Raw genomic sequence first — 23334 nt, forward strand, 5'->3', positions numbered from 1 at the left:
TATTCAGTGTTTAGCTGCTGCTTATATGTGTGAATATGCAGTATTTGGTTTTCCGTTCCTGTGTTAGTTCACTAAGGATAATGGCCTCCAGTTGCATCCATGTTGCTGCAAAGGACATGATTTTATTCTTTTCTTGGCTGCATAGTATTTCATGGTGGAAATGTGCCATATTTTCGTTATTCAATACACCATTGATGGGTATCTAGGTTGATTCCCTGTCTTTGATATTGTGAATAGTGCTGCAATGAACATGCGAGTGCATGTGTTTTTTTGGTAGTATACTTTATTTTTCTTTGGATATATACCTAGTAATGAGATTGCTGCGTTGAATGGCAGGTTTGTTTCAAGTCCTTTGAGGAATCTCCACACTGCTTACCACAGTGGCTGAACTAATATAAGTTTCCACCAGCAGTGTATATGTGCTCGCTTTTCTCTGCAACCTTGCCAACACCTGTTTTTTTTTTAATTATTATTTTATTTTTTAAGTTCCAGGGTACATGTGCAGGATGTGCAGGTTTGTTACATAGGTAAGCATGTGCCATGGTGGTTTGCTACATCTATCAACCCATCACTTAGGTATTAAGCCCAGCATGCATTAGCTCCTTTCCCTAATTCTCTCCCCCTGCCACTTGCCCCTGACAGGACCCAGTGTGTGTTGTTGTTCTCCTTGTGTCCATGTGTTCTCATTGTTCAGCCCCTACTTATAAGTGAGAATATCTATTTTTTTTTTAACTTTTTAATAGTGGCCATTCTGGAGTGGTGTGAGATGGTATGTCATTGTGGTTTTGATTGGCATTTCTTTAATGATAAGTGACGATGAGTATTTTTCCATATGTTTGTTGGATGCCTGTATGTCTTCTTTTAAGAATTGTTGGTTCATGCCCCTTGCTCATTTTTTTTCAATTTGTTTTCTTTTTTAAAAAACTTTTCTTTTAACTTCAGGGGTACAAGTATAGTTTTGTTACATAGCTACACTTGTATCATGAGGGTTTGTTGTACATATTATTTCATCACCCAAGTATTAAGCCTAGTACCCATCATTTTTCCTGATCCTCTCCCTACCCCAACCTTCCACTCTCTGAAAGGTCCCAGCATGTGTTCCCCGCTATATGTCCCTGTGTTCTCATCATTCAGCTCCCACTTACAAGTGAGAGCATGAGGTACGTGGTTTTCTGTTCCTGTGTTAGTTTTTGCCCATGTTTTAATGGTGTTCTTTGTTTTCTGTTTGTGAATTAAGTTTTTTATAGATTCTGGATATTAGACTTTTGTTGGATGCATAGCTTGTAAATGTTTTCTCCCATCCTATAGGTTGTCTGTTTATTCTGTTGATAGTTTCTTTTGCTGTGCAGAGTTCTTTAATTTAATTTGTTCCCACTGTACAATTTTTGTTTTTGTTGCAACTGCTTTTTGGGACTTAGTTATAAATTATTTGCCAAGGCCAATGTGACTAGGTTAATGAGGATAAGGATTGTGTCTTTAAAAAAAACCAAACTGCATATTTGTTGCATAGTATAGTGTTTGGCACATAAATGATTCAATATACAGTAGCCAGGTAAATTAATGAAGATATTTTCCAACGGGGTGATTACTGTGATTGAAATATTTCTGAATGAGAATATAGCCAATCATTCATTTTCTCTGTGATTCATTTATTCCTATTTTGTTCCATGATAACAGACAGCTATGGAGCCCAAAATTGCAACTTAGCAATGTACAATGCCGAATACTAAACAATTCATTAATTAGACAGTGCAATCTGTAATGGACCTGGTGGTTGATAATGGACTTAAGAAGCTTGTGTGTTGCAGATGGAGAATCCGCAGAGTAATTGTGCCAGGTTAAGAACCGTCATGCTATATCATGCAACTGTCTATCAAATATTTACATGAAGAAAATATTCTGTATGAAGCAGCATAAAGGAATGGGAAGATATAGGACTCTGGGTTCCTGTTCCACCACTTTTCTAATCTTTCTGGACCTTAATTTCTCTCTCTGTATAAGGAGAAGAGTTATTACCTACTTTCAGAGTTACTGAGAACTTTTAGAGTAAACATCCAAAATCTTTGGCTTGGAAAAAGCATTACAATATTACGATTGTATTATTAATTATTGTGCCTTGATATATACACTTCTTTGAGAACTATAATTTATTTATTTCACTTGTCTTTTACATGGAAACAGCTCTGGATTATGTAGTCCTATTCTAACAGGTCCCATTTATTTCCAGTTACAATTTTTATTCTGAGGCAAAACCAAGCTGACTCAACAAAGACAAGGCTAATCTGTCCTGCCTGCTCCATTTTTATAAAACATAAAAACATTCTCACAAAACCAAAGACAAAGAAGAAACCTTTGGCATCTTTGTTATCTGTGAATGGGGAGAGACAATGCACCTCAGTTACACACACACACACACACACACACACATATACACACGTAAGGCCTCTCCTATTTGAGTACCCACCCACTGATCCTCTGAAAATGAAATTAAGATCTTAAAAAACTAAAGTGTTCTAAACACTATACACACATAGCAGAATTAAACAACCACTAAGAATTAAACATCTTTCGGAGGAACTCACAACTTCATTTATATCTAAGTTAAGCACACAGACATGACACATTTTGATAAAGAGCAGCTGTGAACATGATCTCATGACTTTACTCCGTAGAGGAAACGATTTATTCATGTAAGGAGCATTTTTAGATCAATTATTACTATTGTGAATAATCATGTTTTGACATTGTTCAGTAACTATACAATTAAAGTTAATACGATACTTTAAGCTGCACAGCTAATGTAATTTTTTCCTCATGGTGTGAAGTTTAAAGCATCAGTCTCCCCTTCGCATTCTTCAATTCAATCTGTTTCCATAACAACCATTGGGATATATTTTTAATGATTTTACTTTCTTACAAAAATCAAAGTTCTTTAAAGGCATCACGTCTTTTGCTTAATTTCTCTCATTTGTTTGTGATGGTTATTCTAATAAAAATTTAGATTTCATTCACCATTGCTTTGGCAGTACTTAGTAAAGGCTTTGTAATAGCAATTGGAAACAATAACTGATACATGATTGAATAAGAAAGAATTAAAAGGAGGGAGAAAAATGAGGAACCGCAACTGAAAACTCTATCTGCTCTGACTTGATTTATTTTCAGAATGCATTAAGGCCACTGTATAATAAACTGGCCCACTTGCTCAGAGACTAAAAGAAATAAGGGTGAGTCTGTTAGAAATAAGGCAATAGGTTTACTGAGAAATTTAATATACTCAACCTCCTCTTTCTGTTTACGATTTATTTGGGTTCCAACAGAGGCTATGTTTGCGGGGCAATTCTGGTCCATTTGCTGTAGGTGGATGTATGATTTCCTTTAACCTTGTAATAGACTAAAAGTAGAAGATGGGAACAACTCGGAAGAGAGCGAGGAGGATGTCACTGGTAAATATTAACTGGTAAATTTGGTTTCTTTGTAAGGACAAATTTACATTTCATTGTCATATGCATTGGGGAAACTATCTGCAATATTCTAGATTCTTACTGAAGGCAGAATATTAGTATAACAGAAGGTAATTTTGTAATCATTTTAGTTTCTGAAACTTTTACAATGTATTTTGATCACAGAAACCATCTCAGACTTGTTTGATCTTTATGATTAGTTCTTCCATATTTTAAGGCATATGGCATTTCTAATAAGCAGAAAAGGTTTAATATACAAGATATTGTGCTTAATAGAGCTTTATAAGAAAAACAATCTCACTTTTGCTCAGTTCATGTGCTCTGCTCAAGGAATATAATAAAAACTTAATAAAATTTGTGGAATGCATAAACAGCTTGAGCAGAGCACAATGGGATGAGTGAAAGCCAGATTGTTTTCTGTATGATATCCAGAGAATGGCAGTGTTTATGAAATAACAAAGAATGGGATTCTAGAAGAAAAAAAATCTCAAGCCCAAGGGCTGCTTTCATCCGTACTATTGAAATACCCAAGTGGGCTGGTTTAGCTTCAAACAAAGGATAATTGAATGGCCTATGAGTAACAAGAACTAGAACAACAAATAAGGTGATAATGATAAGATTCCTCAATTAAAACATAAAATTCATTTACATACTTCTAAAAGTCAAAATAAAAGTATATACTTTTCATTCTTGATCTTTCATTTCATAAGTTTGAAACTTTAACTTTTAATACATCTACTCTACTTTGAAAACAAAAGATTATGACAAAATTAAACGTTTATTTTTAGCTGCTTGTTTTATTAATACTTACGCTGTGTAAGAAGGTATTTGGTTCAGTAGCTGAAAATTTGACTTGCAAAACATGTATTATCAGTAAATTTGTTTTATTTCTAGAGATTGTTTATGTTAAATTAGAAAAATCTTGGCATTTAAAATCTGACAGAACCCAAGCTCACCAATGCTCCCTTCTTACCTGCTACTACCTTTTTTTTCATTTGATCTTTTTGAATTACAGTTTGCCTTTTTTTTTTTTTTTTTTTTTTTTGAGATGGAGTCTCACTCTGTCACCCAGGCTGGAGTGCAGTGGTGAGATCTTGGCTTACTGCAACCTCCGCCTCCTGGGTTCAAGCGATTCACCTGCCTCAGTCTCCCAAGTAGCTGGGATTACACGCAGCTGCCACCAGGCCTGGCTAACTTTTTGTATTTTATTAGAGACGGGATTTCACTATGTTGGCCAGGCTAGTCTCGAACTCCAGGCATCAAGTGATCCTCCTGCCTCAGCCTCCCAAAATGCTGGGATTACAGGCATGAGCCACTGCACCCGGCTGAGTTATAGTCTTTCCACTAGTGTTGTGCAAACAACAGTATCAACTTCTTATAATGCGTGTTGTGTATAAATAACCTAAAAATTAGAAGACCTAAATTCTTATGATTTGGAGTGTAATGCCTAAACTCTTAACAGTCCTATTTTATTATCTGTTTGAATAATGAAATCTGCATTGTGTGCATCTGACTAAAATGGGTTGTAGCTGTAATGAAATGATGGACATAAAGACTGCTTTGAAAAGTTGTATATGTCTGATTACAAATCATTTTTCATTTTAATTTCATGTATGAGTATTACATACTTCTCCTTGAGAGTTTCTTATCTAGTTTCTCCTCTTTAATTTTTTTCTAGAGCAACAAGCATCTCATCCTGGAATTTAATACACAGGCAAGAAAGTGTGCTCTGAGCTGATGAATATATGTTTGAAAGTGGCAAGTCACCTCTATCAAACACATAGAGTGACACTTTGTTCTTTTTTTCTTTGTAACTCGTCTATTTGGAGACTCACAAAATCATAATTGATTATAGGAGTGTAATTTTCTCTAGAGTCATTGCTGATCATCTAAAATGACATTTTTTTAATCTTCTTGTTTTGACTTCCATGGATTTTTCAACTCTAATCCTCATAAAATCTTTCACCTTCTTACTTCTGATTCTTATGATCTCCTTTGCTCTCATTTTAAATTTAATATTGAAACTCTTATTTGATTCAGTAAATTCCTTAAGGGTATAGTCGGTATAAGATGTTTTTGTTTTTAATGAGTAAAATTGTGTTACACTAAATTTAAAAGAGAGGTTTCTCCCCTGGCTGTCATACAAGAGGAGGCCACTTCCCGCCCTTAGGTTACAATTGTGAGGATATGTGCTTAATAAGCATAATCTTCCAAACCCCTCAAGGTTATTATTCATTATGAAAGATTTTCAGCTCAATAAATATACTCCGAATTTAAAACACAGGTAGTATGAATTGCTCTACAGATTAAAAAAGGAAAAAATACTCTTTTCAATCAGGTCAGTTATGGAGAATTCTATACAGAAAGCGGCTGTGAGACTGGCTATAAGTCAGTCAATGCAGAGCAGAAAATAATTCAGTAGATATGTATAATCTTGGATTATAAAGGAAAGATCCTATTTGTCTTTATGCCACAGTGCAATGAATTATTATCTCATTTATAATCTTTGTGTTTAGTCAAATATGTACAATCCAAATAATGACTGTGTTCTTCCCCTTAACCTGAGAAAGACGTGATAGAGTGGCCCTCTAGATTGAGACTGATTGGACTGTTGGAATCCCAGTTTCACAAGTTATTACCTGTCACCTTGGACAGGTTTTTAAATTTCTCTATACCTCAGATTCTTTATTTATAAAATGGGGGTAATTATCACACTTGCCAAACTGGATTGTAGTAAGTATTAAAAATGAGAATATTTGTAAAACACTTAGAAAAGTTCTTGGAACATAATAATCAGCCACCATCATTATTATCATCATCCTTAGATGGGTATAATTTGTACTGGAAAGCCTCAACTGATATGGGTGACAGCAAAATAGTAATAATAAATGCATGGGTATATACAATGGAAATGTAGGATAAGCAGGCGACTTACCAAAGAAGGAATGCATTTGTGATAGAGGCTGGCTAAAGGCTTTCAATTTCCCTATTCAGGTTATATAAGAAGACTGTATGTTTCATCATTCCTACAGATCCATTAGTCTATGTCACTGGTTTCCAGCCAAAGGTATCAGGGTAGAAGTGATGCATATCACTTCCAAACCTAAACCATATATCTCCATGATTACCCACTCCCATTCTTTCTCTTCTCTGATAAATTCAAAAGCCATATTTATAATATAATAGCAGCAGGAGAACTCTGCATTTTTTTTGTTTTTGGTTGGAGTGTCAAATTATCTGTATCAGAGTGACTGGTGAGCAAAAGCAAACCTTTATCATGTTAAGTCTGAAATGTCTGAGTTTATTTATTAAGGCTCCTAACCTTAACTTTCTATACTGATTACTAAGTTATTACCTCTTGGCCCTAAACCCATTTTTCTATATTCTATCTCAAGATCCTAAAGCTGGGAGCCTTCAAACCAGATTTCTTCTTTGCCACTAACTTTTTGGTTGGGTTCTGCCAATGGTAGTCCTGAAGGCAACTAGAGGTCAGGAGGAGAAAGGACTCATTCTTGTTTATCCTGTTTCTGTCAGTCTCATTCCAGGAATGCTTCTTTAGATCAGCAGTGGACGTTGGGTCCAGTTTCTAAGCTTATTTCACACTTGCTGAACTATCTTTATTGCACCACCACCACCCCAGATGTATAAAAATAGAGCAGTGCACCCCCTTCAGGGGTCTGGGCCCTAGATCCACAGGATCCCACCTCTGAACCCCTGAGGTATCTGTATCTGGGGAGATGTACTCCTCCTCAGAGGCCCGAGGCACAGTTTTGAGGGGCTTGTCCTCTAGCCTTTCAGGTTCTAACAATTCCAGCCTCCTCCCTCTGTCACTCTTCTGTATGAGTGGTTGTTACTTCTTCAGACATTAAACTTGTGAACCTTTTTGACATTTTAGCTTTCCAATACCAGATTAAATACTTTTGCATATTATATTATTCTGTTTGTTAAAACTGCTGGTTTTCTTTCTGTTTTCCTGACTGTACTCCAATTTTTATGCTATTGAAATACATAAATTTGAAGCCAAAGCCTATTCTACCATAGCAAAAATCTAAAATATACAGCATTTCTTTAATAGCTGGGCAATGGGCAGAAAGGAAACTGCTTTCAAAGGTAGAAAGCCTTCTAGTTGCATAATGTTTTGTCAAAACTCTTGGCAAAACTGCTGTTTGAATTAACTAGAGAGGCACTGAGTCTGCTGGGCTGGCAATACTCAAAAGAGATTGGAAAACAAAACTTTAATAGTGTGTGTTGACTATTACTGGCTACGTTTGGCAGGGTATTACAAGAGAAACATTGAGTGGCTAGTGTGAAGGCAGATACGTAGAGAAACAGAATACAGAAGTTTCCAGGACTATTGAGCAAAATGGCTGGCTTCTGCTAAAGCCCAAATGGTGGAACATGACATTGATGAAGGCATTGAACAACAAAGGTCCAGTGAAAAGTTCCATTTGTGTAACAGACTCAAGGCAAACCCTGCTAAGATCTCAGGGAATTGTAGTACTAAAACCCCATGATTCCGGAATATAACACTTAAATGTTTAAAACTTAAAATAACTCTAGGTCCCATTATCTTCCCCAAACAGGAAAAAAGAAATTAAGGTAATATAGTTCTCAATAGGCACTTCAAACATGGTTAAGTAGAATAACGGAAAAAGAGAAACATCTGAGAAGTCATTTCCAGTGGCTAGAGGGAACTACGGACAAGGAAGATATCCCAGGGAAGTGGTCAGAGCTTATTCAAAGATCCTCTCTGACCTCTAGATTGGGAGACTTTATAATGTCTTTCCAGCAGGATTGTGCCTGTGATTGATATGTGTACCTGATTCTTTCTCTATCCAAGAATCACGGTTTATTGTGGATTCCCTTTTCCTATGCTTCTCTTTTATATTGTGTGTGTGGGAAGTGGATTGCAAAATGCAGGTAATTTGTTCATGGGTGATTCATTTTCATCATTTGATGAGGACAATGGCTAACCAGAGATCGCGGATTTGTGCTGAAATTAGTGACTGAAAGAATTTGAGTTGTCACTCGTGAAGAGTAATAATCTCTTTTCTGGAGATAATGGAACATGACATGAATATCTGGTGGCCGGTAAAATGGACTGTGGCAGAGATGGGCTAGATGCCCACTAATTCCATCTCCTTTTCCTGGCCACATAGAAAGGCCTCCCTTGCAACTCAGTTGGGCCTGAAATGGAAGGACGTCCTTGCATACAAGGTTGCTCCATAATGGCCCATGCTCGATGTTCCACACAAGCTCTTCCATTTCCCCCGTGACCATGTGCTTACAAAGGCAGCATCAAAAGATGGAAGGAGTCTGGATTTTTAAATCATGATTTGGCAGTGAACCTCCAAGGAGAGCTGGCCAACACACATCAGCCCATAACACAAGGAAGAAATCTCTTATTTTATATGTTAAGAAACTGAGATTTGGGGGTTATATGTTAAAGTGTATAGAGGTTATCCCTGTAATACAGCATTAGATTTAATTACTGGATTTAATTCCATTGGTAACTTGATATCTTTTTCTTTATATTAAAATTATTTGAATGTGAAGAAAATGTCATCAAGAAATTGAGATTATGAGGTGTAGTAGAAAAAGCATTGTTTTGAGAAGTCCCATTCCCAGTAACCCTTTTATTATTTACTAGATAAGTGGCACTAGGAATGTCAATTAATTTTCCTGGGCCATGGTGCAAGCTGTAAAATGAAGATGTCATTAGGTTTATTATTAGGTTACCCAATTATAGGCAGAAAGCCAGTCCAAAAATTTGCTCACAGTTTTTATGGTTTTTGATCTACGATTCCATGAAATAGGAGTTAAGCACTAAAGCACAGAAGCAGTAATTTTTTCTTACTTAAAAATGCTTGGTTATAGTATGATACCTGACAAAGTACAGCTGTATGCATAAATATTATGTAATACAATGTTTTAGTACTGTTAACTTATGCCCCACAGTTTTGTGCTATCCAAGTGTAACACATAAGTCATTTTAGAGTGAGACGAGATAACGCAGATGACAATTTCAAAAGGAAACGATTCCCTAAAACTTTGAATATCCAGTAGTTTTGCACACATCTCTCCATATCATCAGCCCTCCCCTTACAATCTAAGGGTGGGATTTAAGCAAGATCCTCACTTCTCTTTCTATGTTTTATCAAGTGAAAGCCTATTCTTTCAGATGATTTCTCTTAATATCAACTCACTAAGGTTAATTCAAGGTCGCTATTTCTATGTAACTGCTAAGGTCTGAATATTTGTATCCTCCCAAAATTCATGTCAAAATCCTGACCCCCAAGGTGATGGTATTAGGAGGTGGAGCCTTTGGGAGGTGATTAGGTCATGAGAGTGGGGCCCTCATAAATGGTATTAGTGCCATTATAGAAGAAGCCTGAGGGAGCTTGTTTGCCCCTTCCAACATGTAGGGACACAGTGAGAAGGCACCATCTATGAATCAGAAAAGCAGGCCCTCACCAGACACCAAAACAGCCAGCACCTTAATCTTGGACTCCAGACTTTAGAACTGTGAGAAATAAATTTTTGTTTTTTATAAGTTACCAGTTTATGGTATTTTGTAATAGCAGCCCAAACATACTAAGATAGTCAAATAATAGAAATTGTAAAATAAAACAAAATAAACAGTAAAAAAAAACCCTAAATGATTCTTTGTTCATATTTACTTGTATGTTCAACTGCTAATAAATCAGGCTAATCAAAACACTTTCATTCTTGTAAAAAGGTAAAACAATCATTAAAATATATCTAATATTAGTTTAAAACCTGGAAACCGAATGGAATTTTCCTCCTTTAAATTAAAATGAAGAATGTTACAGCCAAATCGAAACAAAGAACATTTAAAATTCCTTTTGCTAATGAGTGCTTTGTCCTAATCCCTGGAAAATGATAGCTAGTTAAAGCTCAGCATTTAAACTTATCGCAGAAAACAAAACATGAAGGAGCACATTCTTGAATTGGTCTTCAAATTATTTTTGCAATTGTGTAATTCACAATTTGTTGTGAAAATTATAATTTTTGATTCTATTACTGAGACATTTTTAGAAAAAATATAGAAAAATACAGAAAGTAGGATTCTGATTTTCTTTAAATCATCTTTAGATGACTCTGTACTTACTTTTCTTCCAAAGATTTCATTACGCAGTATAGAATCCAAGAACATAAACTTTAATTTAAATATTTTTAAGGTCACTAACATAATAAATGGATGATGTCCAAACTAACAAAAAGAGAAACAGTTGTTTAATTGGAATTAAACTCTAATATTATATGTCACTAAGGTATTTTTATTAGTTTACTAACTAACCAAATCTATATGAACTTATTATATAATACAAATGCAAATACTGTTGTAAACAACGATAACATTTACTTATAAGGTCATCCTCTCCACATTTCTTTAGCATTCTATTTACATATAAGCCAGTTTGAGGTAAAGTAACTTTCCACTCACCAGTGTGGAGGTTTGTGACGCGTCAGCCAAATCCCCTGAGATCTCGGGTGTTCGCGTGTTGTTTGGAATTCTGTGAGGGTTACGGGCTATCGCTTCACACCAGCCCAGCATTTTCTCCTTCCTCTTATCCCTTTTCAATTTCTGAAATTCTGAAAATAATTTACATTCCCTGAAACAGGTCACTTATTTTAGCTGTGTTTTGGAAAATTCACATAATCAAAATTAAATCAACAATATAACAAAACACTGATTGAGACTTTTTTAAAAAACCAGGGGTTACAAGGAGGAAAAGAAGAATATGCTGATTATTACTAATATCCTAGAGTCACAGGACAATAGAAAGAGTACACATCTTTTCAAAGGGCCTAACATCTTTTATATCTCTCTTTGTGACACTAGTAGACAATGAGAATTCCTTGTGCCAGGTTCTAAGTGTTATTTTCAGAGATCAGCTTATAACAGTAAGTCCTTACTTCAAGAAATAAGAACAGACCTGGTTCCTGATAATATCTACATATTTCAATGACATCTAAAATTTGGCAGAGCTTTTCAGCTAAATGTCCTACAGAAGCCGAATAAATCGAATACAGGCCAGTGACAAATATTACTCATTCTGGCAGTGCCATGATTTTCTCTCTCATAAAGTTCTGCCATCTGAAAAAAAATTTACTGCAAGTATAATAAATTAAGTATATGACATCTATCACCAGTACAATCTATTCAAAAGTAATAATTTAAAACAATCCTTACTATGTCATGAGTAGAAATATTCCACAACTCTTTCTAGACTTCTAGAACTTCCTATTTGGGGGAATGTTTTGTCTCTGAAAAAGTCATATCAACAATGACTTTTAACATAATGGAGAAACATTGTTTCCCTTGTAAAGTTTTACAGCCTACTTTTCCACTCCACCACCCTCAGTAATTAGAAATAGTTTATTGCAGGTCTTTAGTTAAATGCATTACACTGTCAATTAAATATCAAAAATAATGTGGAGTAATTATTTTTCACAGCATCCAAAGCAATTAGCAATCTGGTCGTTTATAACATTTCAGAGATTCAAAACTGCACATTTCATAGCACTAAGAAAAGTAACATAAGAACGGTTGCACTAACAGATTTCTGAGTTATTAATCTAAATGACAAAATACTCAAGTTAAATGCATCTGAACAATGTAAATACGAAAGTGATAAAAAAGATCTTTTATTAAAAATGTCTAAGATACTCAACAGAATGGATTTCTTAATAAGACCAGCAATCTAATATGAGTGACTCATTCAATTGAGGTACAGAGAAATGATAAAGGGAACTTGAAAACAATTGTTTGAATGGGCAACAAATTATTAGTGCTTGGCCTTTCAAACACATTGCTTGAGATTTATGTAAAATTGTGATCTATTCAATACAAAATCTGCATATTTAATTTGCACTCTACAGAAAGTAAATATTTCCTCATTCCCAGTAACACTATCTTGGTTACTCATCAGCTTTTAATTGCATTTCTTGAAGTGTGCTAAGAGTAAATGAAAATGAGGATCTTTATTCAAAGGCAAGGAGTGAAATGATACATAATGACCAAAACAGTTTAATCAAGTATAAACAAATGTTCTACTTCTAAATTATTTACCATTTTGTCAATTTTAACTCTATAATTAAATATCACTTTAGTACTTATAATAAAATGCTAGATTCATTCATGAATGAAGAACACAATTGTGTGGCCCACAAAATTATGACACCATCAGTATCCATTCTGAGATGTGTTTGTAAAGGTAGCCAACTTCTTATTTCCCATTTAGATTCTTTTTGATGCTGTGGTGGCAGTAGCTTTGTCATTTCTTATATTCAGTCAACATTAATCCACAAATATATTTTAGGTACTGAAGCAGGAATAGTAGTCATAAGAAGAGGATAACTTTCATTTTTGATGTGATTTGGGTTCAGTGCATCGATCTATTCTAGAGAATTTTAAAGTCCATGAACCACTGGGATCTTTCTGATCTCTAATTTTTAGATTTGTACGCTTACTTGCACAACTCTAAGGTGACTGCCTGCTCCCCCTAATCATGTCTTCCTTGAAGCTGGCCTGTGCAAATCATCTTTTCGAACTGTTTTGCTGGACAGCTGTCAACAAATCATCATGACAAAAGCTATAAACTTTTGGCTACACCTGCTGAAGTATTATAACAAAATGCCAACTGCATTCTAGTTTTCTATTGCATATAACTGTCATTATCTTATTTTAGGATTATTAGCTAGGCTAAATAATTCAGAAAGTTAAAATACATACTTTTAATATAAATAATATGTTAATAATAATCATTGAATACTATCCATGGACATTGTACAGACTATTTTAAGAAAGCAGACAAGAAACGAGATACATTGCTAGGGACTGCAAAGTTTATAATTTAGTTTGAACTTATTGGAATGTTTATAAAGATAGTTAAGCGTGTGAAATGAGAGAGAGCAATCTAACTACACAGCTTCACTTCAGCTTTTTATTATATTAATGTAGAATCTATGAAAACAATAAAAATGCCTGTGATAGTTGCATTTCTACATCTGGACATTCATTTCATATCCAAGAGATAAAGTTTGTTTAATGACTTCCTCTAAATAATATGCATCTTCTGAGTTGTCAGGTATGTTAGAATCACAGCATCATCTCCTGGAGAAGTCAATTTTTAAATAGCCTCCAAAGGGGCTGGGCACCATGGCTCATGCCTGTAATCCCAGCACTTTGGGAGGCCGAGGTGGGAGGATCACTTGAGCTCAGGGGTTCAAGATCAGCCTGGCCAACATGGTGAAATCCTGTCTCTACTAAAAATACAAAAAATTAGCCCGGCGTGGTGGCATGTGCCTGTAGTCTCAGCTAGTACTTAGGAGGCTGGGGCGGGAGAATTGCTTGAACCTGGGAGGTGGAGGTTGTAGTGAGCTGATGGCGCCACTGCACTCCAGCCTGGGCAATAGAACAGGACTTTGTCTTGAAAAATAAATAAATAAATAAATAAATAAATAGTCTCAAAAGAAGCAGCATGAGTATAGGTGCAAATCAGAAGGGAGAGAGAGAAAAAAAAAAAAACAAGGAAAGACCATTGCCTTACCCCTTAAATCCCTGTTGGTAAGGGAGAGTTATAATTGCCCAATAACAATATGTTCTTTTCTGTTATCACAAAACACTTAAAGTTTGGATCACATTTCAAAAATATTTTCTTTTTTGCATTATCGATGCTACAATATAGATTCTAAAAATAGTTGAGATGAGTTGAGAGAACTGAAGAATTGAAATGTTGATTGCTGAGCCTCTGTAGACCAGCCTTCTTCCTACACAGGTCTGGAGTACTCATCATATTTTTAGGTGTAAGAATGTGCTGTCAGCCAGAAGGGTAGGCAAATTATAAGCATTTATAATTAACCCCAAAGCACTTTAAAATGTAAGTATCATTAGTAATATATCAAAATAGGAAAGTGGTCATTAAGCACTCATGTTAATTGCTATCTAGTCATTGAACCAAGCTAATATGAGATACAGCAATGAGCAACTTATATAATGATCACAGGAAATTGAGATTTAACTAAGCTTAATTTTTAATATGCTACTTCAAGCAGATATTTAATTTAGTAAATAGCAGCATAGTGCATTCTCTGCGAACTACATTGACAACAAATTAATATTAGGAAAAAATGCCAAGAAATTGGGTGTATTTTGTGGAGAATAATTTACTTTTAATTCAGGAAACATCTACTGAACATTTTCTTTGTTCCAGACACCGTGCTTGCAACCTTTGGTACAGAGAGAGAAAAGACCCAGAGCTTACAATTAGGAGGGGAAACAGAGAAGTAACCCAGTTTTTGTAAGACAGTGCGATAAGAACTATGATAGCAGTATACTGAGCATATGAAAATGTTGAGAAAAGACATTTAACTTAGCATCAGATGCAGGGGATGGCTGATTTTGGAAGACTTTCCAAAGAAAGTAACAATTACAAGTAATTTACATGAAAGTTAAAATTGTTAGTACTCTAAAGGCTTCTGTCACTACAAGCTGTGTTGCACAACTCCAGGGAGGGGGGGCATCATCCACATTGCAATCCATGTAAATGGCACTGTACTCCAAGGAATGCTTTTCATATTAAACACCATGAGCATGGTACGCCTAGAATTGTGCAACCTGACAGCCCTGCTGGGCTGATTTCTCCAAGTGAAGCTTATTCTACTCACTTTATTTTACCCCAAGGCTAATGTAATTTAATCTTAAACGCAAAGATTTGTTTGCCACAGGAAAATGCAGTTGCCTACCTCTATTTATCTCTCTGTCTCCTCAACTATTTCCTTCCTCAAATTTGCCCATTCCATATCTTATCTAGTTGTGCAGTTATGATTAAGCTGAATGCTCCCTCTCTTTACCACATGCATAGAACTGAGAAAGTGCCCACCTTCCCTATTCTCAAATTTGAGACTTGAGAATGGTCTTGTCTAAGAATGTGAAGGGCTGCTAAACGGAAAATTTTAGAGATTTTATGTATTTATTTAGCTAATGTGTCATTAAGAAACATGTCTCAACTATTAGCCCATCACCTAAATAATAATAAAGTTCAGTTTCCATTATGAAAGGAACAACTTGCAATTAGAGAAGTGAAAATGTGTGAGCCTGTGTGTGTTCTAAGAGTTACTCACTATATATTGAGAAAACTCTAACATTCATGCCTATCACTCACATTTGCTGCTGCTGTGGACCTCTGAGTGGATGTTTTCACGTGCTCACACACAGTCCTTACACATGAATTGTTCCTAAAGACTTGGGGTTCCAATGACCGCTAAGGACTTCTTGCTTGGGTTGAATTCTGCAAGAACAGATTACTGTATATTATAAATGTATTGCTATGTACTGGAGATGTGTCCTGGGGGTCTTTTTAATTTCTGCGAGTAGGATGTTAGGTGTCTCAAATGGAGAGAGATGTTCATAGTTGTATTCTAGGATGTGGAAGAGCAACTGAAATAGAATCCGATAAGTAATTGTTGATGATACAATGAATAAGAAGGTAAAGAGGAGTTCTTTTCTGAATAATCATGACTTGTAATGAAGGCTTAAATTCTTTGGTGCTTTTAGCTTAGACTATCTGAAATATATATTTAGTGTACAGATTTCTTTTAAAAAATTTTGCCTCTACCTTGCAATTGCTTTTAAAACCACTAATCTTTCTATGAATTCAGATAAGCTACCCTCACCTGGTAAGGTGGCATGATGGTGAATGAAGAAATGGCACAATACAAGGAAGTAGGGCTCTCATTCTCTCCTCTATTGAGGCAGTGCAGAGAGAAAAGCTTTTTTTTTTTTTTTTGAAATGGAGTTCTCGTTCCCCAGGTTGAGTGCAATAGCGTGATCTTGGCTCACTGCAACCTCTGCCTCCCAGGTTCAAGCGATTCTCCTGCCTCAGCCTCCCAAGTTTCTGGGATTACAGGTGCCTGCCACCACACCCGGGTAATTTTTTGGATTTTTAGTAGAGACAGTATCTCACCATGTTGGCCAGGCTGGTCTGGAACTCCTAACCTCAGGTGATCCACCTGCTTCGGCCTCCCAAAGTGCTGGGATTATAGGCATAAGCCACCGTGCCCGGGCGAGAAAAGCTTTTTGAAAAGAGAGTACTGGTAGCAATATGAGCCACTGTCCTGGAGATCCTCAGGAACAGGAAGGAGAGGCTTCTAGGTAGGTAACTTTGGAGAAACTATAACAATAGTGACTCTTCCAATCCTCATTATACTAAGAGATGTAAGTGACCCCAAAGAGAGAATGAAACTCCCACATAAATAGTTACACCCAGAGATGGGGCAGTTGGTGTTCTTAAGTGATGACTGAAAACCTTCCTTATGGAATTGACTGTGTTAGTGTGGAACTCAGCACACAGCTTGGGCCAATCTTGTAGACATAAAAATGAAATGTAGAGACTTCCAGTTTAAGCTATGACATGTAAAGAGTTTGGAAGTCATCACTCCCATTCTTATAAAATGAGAAAGCTGCATAAAACCTGAAAATAATTTTTCTTGGACCCATTAGAGAATTGAAGTTGCAGAACAAACCACTACCCCAAAAATATGGAGAGAGGAAAATATAGAGAATTATGGTCGATTTCAGAATACATGGAGAGAAGTTGATGGAGCCCTAATGGGGTAGAAATTCTTAAGCTGTATCTTCGATATATTATTGGAGACACAGTAGGGATTAGATTGAAAGTGAGGACTTCCAGGGGGCTGCATTATTAGTGGGGACTCTACACTTTCCTGGGTTTTACTGCTAGGCAACTTATCTATATTTCATGAGAATATCTGAGAAAGATACTATGGTGGTACTAGCAGGGGAAGAGGATAAGCAAACACCGTGAAATACCCCCAAACAGTCTTACAAAAAAAGACTTATTCTCCAAGGGAAAATATCTTGCAGAGGTTTACTAACCCATCAGAATAAAGGGCATTTCTTCCACTCCAGGCTTTTCTACTCTTTCTGCCCTGCCTATGGTGGGGAGGGAAGCTAAGAAAAACTTGTGAAGGCCACAGCCCAGAAATACAGGCTCACTAAAAGACTTTGATTGAATCATAAAGTTACAGAATACTTCTCCTCTACTGTAACTTACCATGATACCAACAAGGCTTAAGGTAAAACAGTGATGTATAGCTTAAAGAACTGCAAGATGCACACTCTCTTTGTGGAGGAGTACTTGGGGAGCCCAAAGGCAACAGGATAGACAAATAGTAGGGCACTACAAGAATTCTATACCTAGAGTAAACATTAAATACAGCCCAACTTCTAGCCGGAATAACACAGAAACTCCCATTACCTCAGTTTCTATTGCCTGATGTATCATGTTTGGCTTTCTACAACAACAAAAAATTACGAAGCATGCTAGAAAGCAGGCAAAAACAGTGAAGAGATATAAAAAAAGCACTGGAACCAAATCAAATATGACACAGATAATAGGTCAAGGAATTTAAAATATCTATGATTAATATATTAAGGACTATACTGGAAAAAGGAGACAACATCAGGAACAAATGGGGAATGTTAGCCGAGAGAAGGAAGCTCTAAGAAAGTATCCACAAATGGCTAGAAACCAAAACATTGTAACAAAAATGAAGAATACCTTTGGTGGGCTCATCAGTAGTCTGGAAGTGCCCAAGAAAGGTGTCAATGAGCTTGATGACAGAGAAACTTCAGAACTGAAATGAAAAGAGAACAAAGAATGGAGAAAAGAAAACGCAGAACATCCAAGAACTGTGGTATAATTTTTAAATTTGTAACATATGTATAACCAGAATACCAGAAGAAGAAAAAAGAGATAATAGAGCAGAAGAAGTGTTTTAGGACACAAGGTTAATATACAAAGTCAACTGCTTTCCTGTATACCTTTCCTGTATACCTATATACAATCAATGCACAATTGAAATTTGAAATTAATAAATTAATACTTTTAACAGCATCAAATATTATCTAGGTATAAATATAACAATTTTACAGGATTTATATAAAAAACTGTAAAACTGATTTAAAAATCAAAGAAAATCTAAATAATAGCAGAGACATTCTGTGTTCATGGATGGGAAGACTCAACATTGTTAACATATTAATTCTTCCAAACTTGAGCTATATATTTCATGCAATCTGAATCAAAATCCTAGAAAGGTATTTTATAGATAGTGATACACTTATTCTAAAGTTTACGTAGAAAGGCAAAATACCTACACCAGTCAACACAATACTGAAGAAAAACAAAGTTGGAGAACTCACACTACCCAGTTCCAAAATTTACTATAAAGTTACAGTAATCAAGACAGTGTGGTGTTGGAAAAAAAGTAATTATATAAGACAATAAAACGGAGATTTTAGAAATAGACTCATGAATAGAGTCAACTCATCTTTGAAGAAGGACCAAAATCAATTCAAGAGAAAGACTAATCTTTTCAATCAATGGTTCTGGAACAATTGGACATTCATATGCAAAAAAATGACTCAACACAGATCTTATACTTTTCACAAAAATTAACTGAAAATGAATCATAAACTTAAATGTAAATGCAAAACTGTAAACCTCTACAAAGAAACAGAAAATGTGGGTGACCTTGGGTTTAGCAATGAAGTGGTAGATACAACGCTAAAATCACGATTCATGAAAGAAAAAATGTTGATAAGTTGGAATTTGTTACAATTATAAACTTGTACTTTATGAAAGACTCTTAAGAGAATTAAAAGACAAGCCACAGACTGGGAAAAATACTTGCAAAATGCATATTGGATAAAGGACTTGTATTCCAAACATACAAAGAACTCTTAAAACTCAACAATTAGAAAGTGAAGTATCCAATAAAAATAAGCAAATAATCTGAACAGATATTTCAATAAAGAAGATATACAGATGGATACCAAGAATATGAAAAGATGCTCAACATTGTATGTCATTAAGGAATTGCAAATTTAAACAACAATGAGATGCCACTACATACCTATTAGAGTGGCTAAAATGCAACAAATTGATAATACCAAATACTGACAAGGATGCCAAGCAACAGGTATTCTTTTCCATTGCTCGTGGGAATACAAAATAGTACAGCCATCTTAGAAGACAATTTGGTCAATTTGGTAGTTTACTAATGAAGGTAAACATAATCTTATCATACAATCCAGCAACTGCACTTACAGCTATTTACCCAACTGATTTTTAAAATTTATGTCTCATGAAAACATGCACACATATGCTTATAGGAGTTTTATTCATAATCACCAAAAACTGGAAGCAACAAACATGCCCTTCAATAGGTGAATGGATAAACAAATTGTGGTACATTCATACATCATATTATTCAGTAATTAAAGGAAATTACCTATCAAACCATAAAAAGGCATGAATGAATATTAAATGCATATTGCTACATTAAAAAAGCCAAACTGAAAGGTGCTACTTTCTGTATGATTCCAATTATATAGCATTCTAGAAAAGATAATGCTATAGCAGCAGTAAAATGATCAGTGGAGGGCAGTGAAACTATTTTGTATGATGCTTTAGTGGTGGATATGTCATCCTAAGCATTTGTGAAAATCTTATAGAACCTCACAGCACAAAGTGTAAACCTTAATGTATGAAAATTAAAACACATCATTTCGAGTTCAGGGATCCCAGGATGGAAAGCAGGCTGTGAAAAATACAATCTACATATATTATGAATTATAGAACCACCTCACTGAAGATGGTGAGGGAAAATGTGCTGACCTAAGCTAAGTACCTTTAGAAAGGAGCGCAGTCTGAAAGGTTAAAGGCAAAATATATTGTACATAAGCACTGTGCTCTAGTTCATAACATGGTCCCCTATGGAGGTATGACTCTGACAGTGCTATAAATGCATATGAGAACAGAACAATTAGACAGAGGTTTGGCAGATGATCAGGTTTTTAATTGTTGGAGTGGGAGGTTGCAGATAAGCAAGTGGAAAAGCATATGCCATGTAATAATGGGTCAGAGTTGGAGACATTAGTATGAACTCATGTTTAGTTTAATATGGATAAATGTGATTACATAACACGTATATACACTTAGGTTAGTATACATTCATATCTCACTGCTGTGTCACTTGACGGGTCCCGGAAACAATGATACCCTAGTGGCAACAAATATGCCGAGTGCCCCGATTTTGCTTTTTAATATTATTCTCCAGTAAAAGGAACCAGGGCTGCTTTAATAAATGGCTGATTCTGGGGCTAGGGTAGGAAAAATACAAGATGAGCCTGGAGAAACTTGTAGCGCTAGAAAGTAAGGAAATGCTTAAAAACAAGACAAAACAAGACACAAACCAAACACAATTTGGGGCATATATTAAAGAGACACAGTAGCCAAACAAAATAGCTCCACAATGACCAAAGCTGACACAATTTGAGCAACAAAATAAAGTAGTAACAGATTATGACCCAAAGTATAACATAAACACCCACAAGTCTATACTGATATAATGAATGATTGAATAAAGAAATAAATGGAGGAGAAAGACAATCTCTTGTGCAGAACTGTCATTTCTCTGCTCAAAAGTGGAGGAGGAACATAACCTCCCACACCATTGTGAACTGTACATAGAAACTGCCTTCCGAAGAGTACAATATGAAAAGACAGAAAAATAACTTTATAGTAGAGAAACCTGAAAAACATACCTTAGCCAGGTAATCAAAATGATGTATTGACTTCAGATGTGTTGGAAATGGTACTTTACCTCAACGATTTCCCTCTTAAAAACACATAACTCCAGTCTAATCATCAGAAAAAAAAAATCAGAACAATCTCAATTGAGGAACACTCTACAACAAACCTGATCAATAATCTTCAAAACTGTCAAGGACATGAAAAGCAAGGAAAGTCTAAGAAACTGTTACAGCTAAGTGGAACCCAAGGAGACCTGAAAACTAAATGTAATGCAACCTGCATAGGATGCTGCTAAAAAATTGGATAAAATGAAAAAAATATGAATGAAGTTTGCACTTTGGTTAATAATAACATATTAATATTGATTCACTAATTGTAATAAATATGTACCATATCACAGTAAGATGTTAATAATAGGAGAAATTGGGTGTAGAGTATATGGGAACTCCTTGTAATAGGTTTGCAGTTTTCTAAAATTTAAAAAATATTATTTAAAAAATGTGAATTATATTTTCAGGTCGGTGAAAACTACATCTTATTTCAATATACAGTTCTAAGCAATAATCTGTAGAAAAGTTTGTGTGTCCAAAGGCTAATTGATGATTTAATAACACTAACAAATTGTTCCAAATTATATGGTTTAGGCATTTATTGTAAGGAAAGATAACAGATAAACTTAGAAATTCTGAGTGGAGTTATTTTTTACCTTCTTAAGAAAAATAACTATGGGAGACTGGAAGAAAAACATATATCACTGATTTAGGACTAAACAGTGAAATAAAAGTTGTTTCATTTTTCAAAAGTAATCACCTCTGGACTTAAAATAAGCCAGGTTCCACTCCCATCTCTCTTTAAATAAGGGAATTTGGTATGAAACTAAAATTCACAGAATTTAAAGCAATGCCTTAAGAATATGTTTTGCTATGTGTATCTGACATACACACTTTCTCAAGCTTCTGTTTCTCAAAGGCATGAAACTATGAGTGTATAAGAAGGGCAAAGAAAAGGAAGCTTGGGTTTCTTGAGTAGCCCTTTATGAACACACTTAAAGTGTCTGAGTAAAATATGGGTTTACAGCTTTTTCCAGTGTGAAACATCTTTTGAATATAATAAGTTTAGCAAGGATACTTGATACAATAGTAAGTTTATTTTTTCACATAGATTTATTAAGAAACTGTATTGTCATGTGGATTTAAGTTCTGATTGTAATAACTTTGTAATCCATCCCAGGGATTTATGGTCTGCATCTGAAAAGCCATTGGAATGATTAGATATTTTGCATAAAAATTTCTAAAATACAGTTTTTACTAGCCACATGCAGCCTGAAAAAAATGGCTTCCAGGAAGATCAGTTTTATTTCTGTCATGCTCTTTGAGTTGATTTCAAGAAAATTGCATCACTCATTACCTATAAAGTGTGTATGAAAGATCTATGGCTTTATAACAGATAGGCATGAGTGAATATTTAATATAAATATTTTCCATACATTTTATTGTTTCACTTAAAAGCACAACAGCTGGGGTGGGGTTGTTTTATTATTTAATATAATATAAAATCTAAATAGTTAACATATGAAAATGTAACTAAATACTTGCCTGAATGTCTAGGTTTATTTTGGGGATTTTTATCGTTTATATGAATATAGTTTTTTTCTGATAAATTTTGCAAAACCCTAAAGATTAAAAAAAGTCATATACAATTTTTCCTTCTGTCTCTGCCCATATTAAGGTAACATGGACCTCCATTTCTTTCCTTTCCCATAGTAACAGCTGAAATTTCTACTAAATTTCTCAGAACCAAAGAGATATTTTTATCTTTTGACACTGTAACTCTTCTAAAAGAGTTATATATTTTCTTCTTGACTTTGGTCTCTAGGGAACTCAGAAATCAATTAACAACATCATTTAATTTTTTTAATGTCTCTAGTATTTATGTTTACTTACTTAGTGTAATCTTGAGCATGTTTTAATGTCTGAACATCATTAGCCATTGGTATTCAACTTTTTTACCTATTTTTAACTATTCCAAAAATCTATATAGTTCTCTCAAAATTATTTTTCAAATTATAAAAACTACACTCAGATAAATATATTTCTAAACTGTATTATATACCAAGAGTCAAAGAATTCATTTTTAGGTAAAACAGTAATTTATTTCAGGTTTCAAAATATACATGTAGAATGAAAATAGAGAGAAAATAGCATACAAGTTGGGAAAAGAGACTA

The 23334-nt window shown here is 35.0% G+C and overlaps 1 protein-coding gene across 7 annotated transcripts in view; it reads right to left on the bottom strand.

The window, feature by feature from the left end:
- The window catches only part of MARCHF1 (membrane associated ring-CH-type finger 1), an 841310-nt gene that overhangs the window by 313964 nt on the left and 504012 nt on the right, over positions 1-23334 (bottom strand). For 4 of the 7 annotated variants that reach the window (XM_063809980.1, XM_054683467.2, XM_054683471.2 and 1 more), the window contains exon 4: positions 10930-11078. The exons of 1 other annotated variant lie outside the window; for it this stretch is intronic. In XM_063809980.1, coding sequence (XP_063666050.1) covers positions 10930-11040 — 111 coding nt within the window. In that variant the 5' untranslated portion in view covers positions 11041-11078. Of the gene's footprint in view, positions 1-10929; positions 11079-18070; positions 18147-23334 lie in introns of all 7 variants that reach the window. 2 more of the 7 variants (XM_063809981.1, XM_054683468.2) reach the window with 1 other exon arrangement.

The sequence above is a fragment of the Pan troglodytes genome, chromosome 3 (genome assembly GCF_028858775.2).
Source record: "Pan troglodytes isolate AG18354 chromosome 3, NHGRI_mPanTro3-v2.0_pri, whole genome shotgun sequence".
NCBI lineage: Eukaryota > Metazoa > Chordata > Mammalia > Primates > Hominidae > Pan > Pan troglodytes.